The sequence below is a fragment of the Dermacentor silvarum genome, chromosome 8 (assembly GCF_013339745.2).
Source record: "Dermacentor silvarum isolate Dsil-2018 chromosome 8, BIME_Dsil_1.4, whole genome shotgun sequence".
NCBI classification, from domain to species: Eukaryota; Metazoa; Arthropoda; class Arachnida; order Ixodida; family Ixodidae; genus Dermacentor; species Dermacentor silvarum.
In genome coordinates, this window is record NC_051161.1 from 93,077,013 (window position 1) to 93,089,715 (window position 12,703).

At 48.6% G+C, this 12,703-nt stretch overlaps 1 protein-coding gene across 2 annotated transcripts in view; it reads right to left on the minus strand.

The window, feature by feature from the left end:
- The window catches only part of LOC119462752 (uncharacterized), a 351,136-nt gene that overhangs the window by 316,814 nt on the left and 21,619 nt on the right, over window positions 1-12,703 (minus strand). Inside the window, exon 5 of one of the 2 annotated variants that reach the window (XM_049673239.1) lies at window positions 11,467-11,682. The exons of the other annotated variant lie outside the window; for it this stretch is intronic. Coding sequence (XP_049529196.1) covers window positions 11,537-11,682 — 146 coding nt within the window. The 3' untranslated portion in view covers window positions 11,467-11,536. Of the gene's footprint in view, window positions 1-11,466; window positions 11,683-12,703 lie in introns of those variants that run through there. 2 annotated transcript variants of the gene reach the window in all.

Consider the following 12,703-nt stretch of genomic DNA (forward strand, 5'->3'; position numbering starts at 1 on the left):
AAGACTTCTCAACTGTTCCGAATTTGCATCAAATCCGGTGAGCCCGCTTATTCCAGCACACCTTGCTTGCTCGAAAGGCTTAGTTCGCGGTGTCGACGCGAGCCTGGACCCATCAGAGGTATTAGACTTATTTTCAGTTGCTGGTGCTGTTTCTGTATACCGATGCAGCCGAATTATCGAGAACAAGAAGTCGCCTACGGAATCGGTCATTGTTACGTTCGCGGGAACAGCCCGTCCATCTGAAATTAAGGCATGGCCCCTAATATACAAAGTAGAGCCACTAACTCCACGACCACTACAGTGCTCGAAATGTTGGCGTTACGGGCACAGCATAAAAGGCTGCAGGTCTGTCACTCGATGCCGACTATGTGGAGAAAATCACGACAGCACAGACTGTAAATCTCAGGAGGAAAAATGTTGTCTGTGTCACGAAGCTCACGCGGCCGACTATTCGAACTGCACGGCGAAGGAGCAAGAATTGAGAATTCTTGAAGTGGTGGAACGCAGGCGATGCTCACGTAGAGAAGCGTTTATTGAGGTTCAAGGAAGAACCCAGGGCTATGCAGGTGTAACAGCTCGTCAACCCGCTGCCTTAGATATTTCTGTATCCAAGGCCATAGCAGAGGCAGTAGAGAAGGCTACAGAAAAGGCCATGGAACGACTTGCAACAACTATTTTTGAGTCCTTGGCACAAATGCTGTCTAGTCAGCTGGCGCAGCTCATTAACACCACCTCTACCCAGGTTCAAGCATGCCAAGTTCCAAATATTCTAAATCTAGGTCCAAACCAAACATCGTCACCCAACCCAGTACCTAACTCTCCTTGCGCAGGACCTTCTACTCGTGTAGAGACGGAACCAGCACCCCTAACAGATGATTATGAAGAATTTCAGGATGTAGACATGGAACTTAAGAGTATGAAACGCACCAGATCTCCTCCCCCCAAAATTTCCCCTAAGTCAAACCTAAAAAATTTGTAAAAGAGAATCTTTCCAAGAAAGACTTCTTGAAAGATAGCATTTTAGAGCAGGCGGTCTCCGCCACCGTTCTATCTTCACCATAGGCTCTCTAAAAATCTTACAGTGGAATTGCCGTTCGATTGCTTCTGCTGCTACAGATTTATCATATATTTCTTCTGAATTTTCCCCAGACATAATTGTATTACAAGAAACCTGGCTCTCAAATGATCAAAAGTTTTTCCTAAAAAATTATCGATTATTTCGTTTGGATCGCCCTTCTAGAGGTGGTGGCATTGCTTTCTTGATTTTAACAAAATTTAGTCACAAGGCCACGATATCGTATCAATGTATGTCTGCTGAATGTGAAATTTTAGCATTAGACATAACACTTCCATACTGCTCCCCTTTTTCCCTAGTTAATTTATATTTCCCGGCAGGAGTGCAGGATACCCGATGCCTAGACATCGCATTAGCTTCGTGCAAAAAAGACATAATACTCGCTGGTGACTTCAATTCTCATCACGTGTCTTGGGGGTTTAAAACTGACTTGGGTGGAAAACGCCTGTGGGAATGGACTCTTGACAATAACCTTTCTTGTCGAAATTCAAAAGTTGTTACGTTTGTTCGCGGCCATTCTCAATCAGCTCTAGATCTTACTTTTTCCAGCTCATCTTTAACTATATCCTCGTGGAAAACTATAGACTGTGCAACCAACAGCGACCACCTTCCTATTATATTTGAGATTGATTTCCCTGTGATTCCCCTCAGCAGTAAACATATCACATTTGTAAATTATGACAAACTTCAAAAGGAGTTGAAGTCTACGATGCTCTCCCGTATGAATATGCAAAAGGATATTAGGGCTATGAGTCTATGTGCAGTTTTAAAACGTTCCTTAAAGAGTTCAGCTTTTAATTTAAACTCCGCCACAGGTAAATCTTTTAGCCCCTGGTGGAATTCAGAATGCACGCGGGCTCACCGAAAACGGAAAGCTGCTTGGAAGAAACTTCTCTGTAATCAATGTCCGAAAAATTGGAGTGATTACCAATTCGTTGCTGCATCTTTCAAGCGTACGATAGCTAAAGCCAAACATGAGTATGACGAGAATAAATCAACTTATCTCTCTAATTCTAAAAACAAGAAAGCCATTTTTAGATTTTTACGCTCACGAAAGATGATTCCGGTTCCAGCAAATATTGACTCTTTCGTCCTCTCGCCACGCGAATTGTCCGAATTATTGGAAAATATTGGAAAGGGCCTAGAAGATAGGTTTTCTTCAATAGTTCCACCATACCAATTGAAATCACTACCGCTAGAAGAATTTAAGGAAGTTACGTTTCAAGAATTGGCGGCTGTTGTTCGCTCTCTGCCTTCTTCAGCACCAGGACCAGATGGAGTTACCACAGCTGTGATAAAAATTCTGTATGAATTGTCTCCGCACGAAATTTTGAATATGGTAAATTATTCTTTAAAAAATGCCTGGATACCCTCAGAATGGAAAATTGCTAAGGTAATTCCGATACTCAAAAAACATGGAGGTGGATATTATTTAGATAATATTAGACCACTTTCTCTCACATCCAACTTGGTTAAACTAATAGAAAGAATTTTGAATAGCCGCATGACGACATACATAGCTGAAAACTCAATACTTAGCCCCAGTCAAATTGGCTTTATATCAGGGTGCTCGATATGGTGTGCGCACATAGATCTAGAGAGTCGAGTACTACTTGCACGTCGTAGGCGAGAATATTCAGCATTGGTGACTTTAGATCTAGCTAAAGCTTATGATTCAGTGGAACATGGACTTCTGATAAAGCAGCTAGAGATGTACAGGTTTCCGAGATACATCACGGCGTGGATTGCAGAATTTTTAAGGGAAAGAGAATTTTATTGTTTTCAAAGCGGATGTTCATCGTCAAGGTATAGACAGAAACGCGGAGTACCACAAGGATCAGTGTTATCTCCTGTTTTATTTAATATATTTTTAAGCTCCATCCCTTCGCTCCATGACATTCATGTATACGTTTATGCCGATGACATCGCTTTTTTCGCGTCCAATGATGATCTAAATGCACTGTATCAATCGTTACAAAATTACTTATGCATGCTTGAAACCTGGATTGCTAACATACATATGTCTCTGAACGTTAGAAAAAGTGCTCTTCTTGTCTTTCCTTTAGATGTTCCCATTAATATTTCATTGGTGTATCGTCAAGAGTTCATTCCCCAAGTGAATTGCCTTAAATACCTGGGAATCACGTATGATGGGTCACTAAACTGGAGAAGCCACATTGAAAGAGTTGCGTCTAAGGCAACTCGTGCCGTGGGATGGCTACGTAAGATCAGTCATCAACGATATGGGCTGCGAAGGCATACATTAATTATGATATATAAAATGTATGTCCGACCGATCATGGAATTTGGAAGTGTCTTGTTTTCTGGTAGCCCAGCTTATAAAATTCAACCTCTGATAATATTAGAAAGGGAAGCTCTGCGATTGTGCCTTGGACTCCCTAAGTTTGTTGCCAACACCGTGCTGTATATGGAAGCACGAATGCCAAGCTTAAAAAGCAGAATGAGGATGCTTACAGTCCAAACGTATTTAAGAATTTACGAATCTCCTCAAAGAAGACCTATGTATATTTTTATTAACGAACCAAGTTTATTCTTTAATAGTCATTGGTCGCGATTACACACCCCTCAGATCGTATTCGTACAGGCACTGCTATCACCATTGAATGTACAAATTCAACACATTCAACCAACAAGTCAATCAAAAAGAAGCCTCCAGATAGAATTTGACGATATTTTCCCCTCAAATGCAAAACTAATGCCATACCAATATTTAAATGCTCAGTTACAAGATTACCTCTCTCACCTGGAAACAAACAATATCATAGCCACTGATGCTTCACAGTCCGAAGAGAAGGCTGGCGTAGGCATTTTCTCTCCTTCTCTTAATTGGTCCTTCTCTATTCGTCTTCCAGATTACACACCTATTTTCATAGCAGAATTATTGGCCATTGTCCTAGCGCTACGTAAACTCCCTGCAAATCAATCAACAGCTGTCGTAGTTACAGATTCTCTATCGGTATGTGTGTCGCTTTCCACGGAAACGAATGCAGCTCTCCTTAGCTTGTTTCACAATTTAGTCCCTAAAAGTTTACAAAAAATTAACTTGCTGTGGGTTCCTGGACACCGCGGTTTATATCTAAACGAAATGGCCGATTTATTAGCAAGAACGTCTCTAAGTGGGCCTTTGATCCCTGTTTTACCGGATACTTCTTACGTCACTGCATCGAGATACAGAAAATTTTGTTTGCAAAATGATTTAAGCAACTTACCGCTGAAACTATCTACAGACTTTCAGCATCTAGGTTTTTGCTGGAATAAACAGTGGTGCACTTCTCGGCAGTTGGAAGTTACTTACACCAGACTACGCTGTCGCATCCCGCAATTGAATTTTTATTTACATAGAGCTGGTCTCACGATGTCCCCTCTATGTCAAAACTGTAAGGAAATTGAATCAATAGAACATTACTTTTTATCATGCAGACGCTATTCACGCCACAGAAAATTATTACTGGAAGCTCCACTTTACAAAATTGGATTAGGTTTAAACATACCAGTATTGTTATCATTGGGGGCTTCAGCACTAGGCTATAGTCACAGAGACGTGTGTTGCGCAGTATTTAATTTCTTAACTGAAACAAAACGATTACCCTGCTAATTATTGTAATTGTATTCTACACATCAGATGCATTCATATCACCTAAATTGATTTCTCCAAATTGTTTTGTTAATATTACCTCCCTCTGATTGTAACAATTCTTCACTTTCACCTTTTTCAGTCAGTCTGACTGCTCGCTCGCGTGCTAATCTGGTTAGTGCGACATCTGTCTTTTTGTCTTTTACTTGGCATTTCTTGTTTTCTTGTTTTAAAATATGAATTTTCTTTAGCATTCCCGCTGCCGCCCGATTCTTGGCCTATCCCCCTTAGTGGGTGCGAGCCATAACGGAGGTGCATCATCATCATCATCATCAAAGGCGACTAGACAACACCTGTGCTGCTGCCTTACAAAGTGGTGGAGATTGCTTTCGATCCCCTAGACCTCTACGACGTCGAGTTCCACTGGAGCTTCGTTCGGGTCGCCGGTTGCTCTGCCTGTCCACTGCCATGACCCAAGTACCACAACCCGGAGCCTCCGGCATCACCCCCGCTGCCCCCCAGCCAGCCGCCTCCGTATGGACCGTTACCGCCCCGCAGCGTGACCCCACTATATTCTCTGGTCTCCCGCGCGACGACGTCGAGGACTGGCTGGAGAACTATGACCGGGTGAGTGAGTACAACCATTGGGACGACACTCAGAAACTTCGCCACGTCGCTTTCTACCTGTCCCATGTCGCGAAGACGTGGTTCTTTAACCATGAGAGGGCCTTGCCCGATTGGACCACCTTCCAGCACCAAGTCCGGAAGATTTTCGGAACGCCATCCATCCGTTCTGAAGTTTCAAAGCGGCAGCTCGATGCGCGCATGCAACAACCAGGGGAGACGTACACTTCGTACATTGAAGACGTCCTTTCCCTTTGCCGCCGCGTCGACGCGGCAATGAGCGAGACCGATCGCGTTCGACACATTTAAAAAGGCATTGGACACGTTGCGTTTAACGCACTAGCAGTTAAATAAAAACCCGCATTTCCCCGAAGGGGAGTATGAGGAAGTGCGAAGCACGGGGTGATGCTATGAGGGGGCGCGCGCGACTAAACTGCAGTAAAGCCCCTATATTTATAAAAGTAGCGCCATCCACTTCCCTCCTCCTCCGTTCCACTATCGCGCTCGGCGCGACCAGCGCGATCGAGGCGCGATATCGATAGTGGCGCCGCCTGCGTCGGGCCTGCCGTGGCAGACGACAGCCAACGCGCTACCAGAGGAAATCCGAGGAAAACTTCGATCGCGCCCTGCGGAGACGTTTTTGAGGCGCGATTTTGCTTCGTCAGTCAGTAACTGGTCTTAATAATGCCGTTTTGGAAGTAGCAACGCGACGATGCGAGACGGCGCAAATATCAAGTGTGCAGCAAGCGTTTGCGCACGCCGGATGGTAAACAAAAAAAGCCTTTTGCCCTCGCCTCGTCGGTTGCGGCAACTTAAGGCGCAGCAGCATGCCATCACAACGAAGTTCTTGTCCCTAACACGTTTGATCCGTTTGTGCGTACAGCACTTTCGTCGCACAGGCCCGAGAATGGCAGTCGGAGCGCGCTGGAAAGAAAAAAATATACAAAAGCGCGACGCGAACTTCCACGTGACACGGATTGGCCAATGGAGAAGCGGAGGAGGCTGGGGCGACAGGAGGCGGCTAAGAGAGGGGGAGGAGGAAGCGCCGGGGTGAGCGCGGTGGCGGCAAGATCTAAGAATGGCGCTACTTTTATAAATATAGGGGCTTTAAACTGCAGAGCCGAGCGAAGGAGACGGCAGCGAGAGAGCACGACTGACGCGCCGGCGCCACACACACAACACGTGACGGCGGAGCGAAACACGCCAGGCGGTTGGAGAGGGGGTGAGCGGTGGGGAGAGTACGCACACGAGGGGCTGTTACCGGGCGAGGAGGGAGCTGTCAGCGCGAGGGGAGAGGCGGCGGCCGAGGGTGAGTGCAAACCTAACGGGGGGAGAGGCACACCAGCTGCATGGCGCCGTGACGTCACGGCGCGGAGAGGGTGCGAGGAGCTAAAACCCCTTGATCTTGAAAGTAGCGACACTCTCCTCCGCGCGCGCGCTTTCCTCCTCAATTCTCCTCGCCCGCCGGCTGCGCGCGCTGCGCACGGCACGCTATTGCGCCTGGGCTCCCGCGGACGAGCTGCAAAATTCGATGGAGGCGCATTATTTTTTACGAGGAGCCGGCGCAGCGCGCGCAGCCACGGCGCGGAGGCGCCAGCTGCACAACGCGCCGTGACGTCACGGCGCGGAGAGCGGTGCGGAGCCGGCGCGGGGCGCGCGCAGCCACGGAGCGGAGGGCGGAGCGCGCGCAGTCACGTGGGGCGTGACGTCGCTGCGCCGTTGCTACAGACGCTCCTCTCCGCTCCTCGCGCCGTTGCTAGGGGAGAGGAGGAGGAGCGCGGATGCCGGCGGAGTTTTCGGGGTCGCTTAAGAAGTGCATTCGCACTTAAAACCCCACCACCGTAGACGATGTCATCGCGACCTGCCAGCATCTGAATACCCTACAAGCCATACGGTTACAGCCAGACGTCTGTGACACGCGCCCTTCTTCGGATACCGATTTGCGCACGTTGATTCGGGCTCTGATCTGCGAAGAGCTTCAAGCCCAAGGCCTGCCGTGCTCTGCTGTTCCTCCAGCTCACTCTACGTCCACTGGGCTACGAGACATCATCAAAGACGAGCTGTCTTCCTTGGTTTCCGCTGTACGCCCTGACCCTCCGACACCGCCAAATCCGCCACTCACGTACGCCCAAGTTGCTGCCATGCAGCCTTCCGTCGCTCAGCGTGCCCTTCCGGTTCCTCAGAACGACGTCGCAGCCTTTACGCCACGTGCACCTGTACCTGCATTTTACGCCCCCTGGCGCTCCTCCCGCCCAATCTGTTATTATTGTGGCATTCGAGGCCACATCTCGCGGTTTTGTCGAAAGCGCCAGCAGGATGAACGCCGCGGCTACGATGCTTACGAGAGGGATCTGGTGTCCTTTCCGAGCCAATACCAGCGCCGCCCTTCACCACGTTCCTTCTCCCCACCCGCTCCTCCCGACGCTCCTCGAAACTACCGTCCAGGACGCCGCCGCTCTCCTTCTCTCCGACGCTCAACATCGCCACTCCAGCCAGTCACCCATACCGACTACCACTCGGAAAACTAGATGGTGCAGTTTTAGGAGGGGAAGCTGCATCGCTCGGACAAACAACAACGCCTTGTCCACATGCGCGAGACCGATGACACTGACACGGGGCCTCAGTCCCGCCACCGTCTGCGAACCGTAGCCGATTGTGTGGTCCCACCTGGCCACGAGCAACTTTTTGTGATTGCTTCCGACGTAATTGACAATGGCGATGTTCTAGTTGCCCCATCAGCCCGTTGCCTCTCCAAAGGCATTGCACTAGCGTCGAGTCTCGTTTGATTCATCAACGGCACGGCCCTTCTCACAGTACTCAACGTCACCAATGAGCCGATTTTGCTACCCAAAGGTGCTGTCGTGGTTTGCGGTGTGGACACACAGCCTGTCTCGGTGATGGCTTCGAGTACTGGTACTGCAGAACCACGCCCACCTGCAGCTGCTGCTCCTGATACTGCTCTCGCCAGCGCAATCAGTACGGATCTGACTCCGCAGCAAGCACATCAACTACTGGCCTTGTTGTCGAAGCATAAATCTTCCTTCGACGTACACTCACCTCTCTTGGGACAGACTTCAGCGGCAACTCATCGCATACACGTCGATGGAAGTTCTATTGTCCGCCGTCGACCATATCGCGTTTCTTCCGCCGAACGCGAGATTATCGACAAGCACGTTGCCGACATGCTCGAGCGAAATATCATCCACCCCTCCGCCAGCCCTTGGTCGTCACCCGTCGTTTTGGTGCGCAAGAAAGATGGCTCAGTGCGATTTTGTGTTGATTACCGTGACTTGAACAAAATAACCCGAAAAGACGTATATCCTTTGCCTCGCACTGACGACGCCTTAGATTCATTACAAGGCGCGGAATACTTTTCCAGTCTTGACTTACGCTCGGGTTATTGGCAAATTCCGATGCATGAGGCCGACAAGAAAAAAAAACTGCCTTTGCAACACCTGATGGACTATACGAATTTAACGTCATGCCTTTTGGCCTCTGCAATGCACCAGCAACCTTCGAACGAATGATGGACACTGTTCTGCGGGGCCTTAAGTGGAAGTCTTGTTTGTGCTACCTTGACGACATAGTCATATTTTCTTCAACCTTCCAACTCCACTTGCAGCGCCTCGATGAAGTCCTGACGTGTCTCTCTGCTGCTGGTCTTCAGCTGAATACAAAAAAGTGCCACTTTGCCAGCAAGACTATTAAAGTACTGGGCCACCTCGTAAGCAAAGACGGCATTCGGCCTGACCCCGAAAAGATTACCGCCGTCCTCCGCTTTCCGAGGCCCCAACGCTCCAAAGAACTTCGCAGCTTTCTTGGCCTGGCTTCTTACTTCCGGCGCTTCATACGTGACTTCGCTACCATCGCGGCTCCGCTTCACCGACTCCTTCCTTCAGGAACTCCATACGTGTGGTCAGACGAGTGCCAAGCGGCTTTTGACACTTTAAAGCGTGCCCTCACGTCTGAGCCAGTGCTTTGTCATTTCGATGAGTCCGCACCCACTCTACTCCATACTGATGCCAGCGGCCATGGAATCGGCGCTGTTCTTTTGCAACGACAACGTTTTGAGGAACGCGTGGTCGCATACGCAAGTCGGACGCTAACATCGGCCGAGAAAAATTGTACAATCACTGAGCAGGAGTGCCTCGCCGTTGTTTGGGCCATCCAAAAATTCCGACCGTATTTACACGGCCGCCACTTTACGGTCGTGACCGACCACCACGCCTTATGTTGGTTGTCGACGTTAAAGAATTTATCTGGCCGTTTAGGTCGCTGGATACTTCGTCTGCAAGAATATGACTTCGACGTCACGTACAAATCCAGCAAGAAACACAACGATACAGATGCTCTCAGCCGCTGTCCGTTACCACCGCAGTCCGACGTTCCCGGCATGCCTCCATCCGTCACCGAGCCTGTAAACGCGTCCTCTGCAGTTCTTCCACTCGCCGCTCTCAATGGTCTTCCTTCTTTCCACCCCGAGACGTTCGCGTCCCACCAACGCGACGACGCTTACTGTCACTCAATTATGGAACGCCTTCACGGCTCATCTCGTCCTCCTAACGCGCGAGCCCGTCGCCAGTTACAGAACTTCAAGTGTGAAAACTCAATCCTCTACCGGTATGTCTTCCACCCCGAAGGACAGCGTTGGGTTCCTGTCGCTCCTCGATCACTCAGGGAACAGATATTGAAGACATTTCACGATGATCCCACAGCTGGACATCTTGGCTTTCACAAGACCTATGAACGCATCCGCCGTCGTTTTTCCTGGCCTGGACTTGCCACCTGCGTAGCGAAATACGTCGCTTCTTGCTCGCTCTGCCAGCACCGCAAACGGCCCACTTCACCTCCGGCTGGACTGCTGCAACCTCTTCCCTGTCCTGACGCTCCATTCGCAGTCATCGGGATTGACCTCTACGGACCGCTGCCATTATCAGCTAGCGGCAAGAGATGGGTCGTCACTGCAGTTGACCACTTGACCAGGTACGCCGAAACAGCTGCGCTACCTTCAGGATCCGCGGAGGATATTGCGACTTTCTTCCTGGAAGCCATCTTTCTCCGACATGGAGCGCCACGCGTCCTTTTGAGTGACCGTGGCAAGGCGTTTATGTCGAAGCTACTCGAGGACGTCCTCCGCACATGCAACACCATCCATAAGACGACTACCAGCTACTATCCTCAGAGTAATGACCTCACAGAGCGCTTCCATCGAACTCTCTCTGACATGATCTCCATGTACGTCAACGCTGACCACACCAACTGGGATACCATCCTGCCATTCGTGACTTTTGCCTACAACACCGCTGCACAGCGCACTACTGGCTACTCACCATTCTTTCTAGTTTACTGGCGTCAACCGACCTCTCTCCTCGACGTCTCTTTTTTTGATGGCCCCGTGAAATCGTCGGCGTCAGTGAGTGAGCAGTTAATATCTCGCCTTGCCGCGTGTCGGCATCGCGCCCGCCTCAACACCGAGGCAAGTCAACAGGATCGGAAGACTCGCTACGATGCATTTCACCGCGTCGTTCAGTTCAGCCCCGGCGATGAAGTGTTATTGTGGACACCCACTCGAGTTCCTGGCCTGTGCGAAAAGTTTCAGTCGCGTTTTATAGGGCCCTACACTGTTGTAGAGCAAACTTCGCCAGTGAACTACCGCGTCACTCCCGTTGTCACGCCTTCCGATGGCCGCTACCGTGGCACAGAAATTGTCCACGTTTCGCGCCTAAAGCCCTTCCAACGACGTGCCGCACCGCTATAACCAGCGGCCAGGTTGGCCGCTTCCGCGCGAGGGGGTAATTAGTGTGAGCAAAATATTAATCCATCTTCTTCCCCTGTACATAATCATCATCACTGGGCGCGTCGTCTTCGTTCAGCGCGTGGCTCAGCCAAATAAAGGCGACTAGACAACAGCTGTGCTGCTGCCTTACAATACATTCATTTCAGTGTTGTGGCTCACTGTCAATAAATGTGTGATTCGCCTGCGTGGCAGCACAGTCGTCAAACTGTCGTCCGAAGCGTATTTATAACAATTGTGAAGAGAATTGTAAAGAATAAGTAATGTTGAAGACGACCATACCTTATCACAGCAAATTTGCATACGGATTCCAATCACTGTTCTACCTAGCAGCACGTTAATAGTGGGTTTATTGCGATGAAATAACCATAAGACAAAGATCGTTACACGTTGAGTTTATTATCATCTTGAAATCTCGCTCATTATATGACAGAAAATTCTTGTTCTATTAGCATCCATGTGTGCACTCTAAAGTAAGGCTATTCAATTGCGAAATATAGGCGCTGTAAACAGAGAAACAGTTGTAGAAAACTTTCTTTCCATTCATTATCAGGAATTTGTTCTCTCGTACATGCAGTTCGTAGTGGCTCGTTCCTGCGGTAAATAGAAAGTTGAAGCAATCCAATAAATACCAGGCAGGTTAGTTAAAATTACGTTGTGTATCTCTACAATACAGTACAAGACAGTAAAATAGTGTGCTCTTGAACCAATTGCAGTTTGCAAATTTGAAGACCAGATGCAACTACGGTAGTTCTTCTTGGCTATGGCAGTATGCAAATCAATAAATGGCTTGGGAGTAATTTCACGCATTTGATACATAAACTCACTGCACAAGAGACCCTTCTATTTCACTCGCAAAGGTATGCGGTCACCGAAGCCAGGATACAAACCCGTGAAGCCAGGTTCAAGTTGAAGGAGGTAATATTCACGAAAGTGCAGCCCCGGACGAAGGAAAGCCTGTATTAAAGCGAAGCTCACTTTGCCTACGTATTTTAATTTACGTTGCCACTGATGGATCGGCCGGGATCTCCGCGGATATATTTGTGGGTATATACACCAATGTTGTATGTGCGCATTATGCAAGTACCAGTGAACGGGATTATTACAGGGGCGTCCCAACTATCATGCAGTTAAAAGAAAAAGAGCAATTGAGTTACCCGAAGAAAACCTAGTGCATATTGTTTCCAGTACAGTGGAGTAGCCACCTGTAATTTTTTCGTTACTAAGATTTCATTAGCTAATTGTAAATAATTATCTAACTCGAGAAGTACTGTCTTAATTAACCAAGTGTCAATGACAAAATTGCAGAGTAACATGAATAACTCCCGATACAGCTTTCTGTTGCTCAATACGTGCTACATAAAAGTGTTTTTCTGAGCGTGAAAGAAGCCCGCGAATAGACGCAACGTGCCTCATTCGGCGAGTCGCGCGTAAGCAAATTGCCAATTTATTTCGGATACGCATCAGCATGAACTCGTATTACCGCGACCTAAGTAATTTACACGAACGCTCGTAATCAGCCACCAATATGCATGCGACCACATGAGCTTCAACAGCACATGAGCTTCAACGTAAAACCCCAAAATTCAATTCCATTACGTCTTCAATGTTAGTG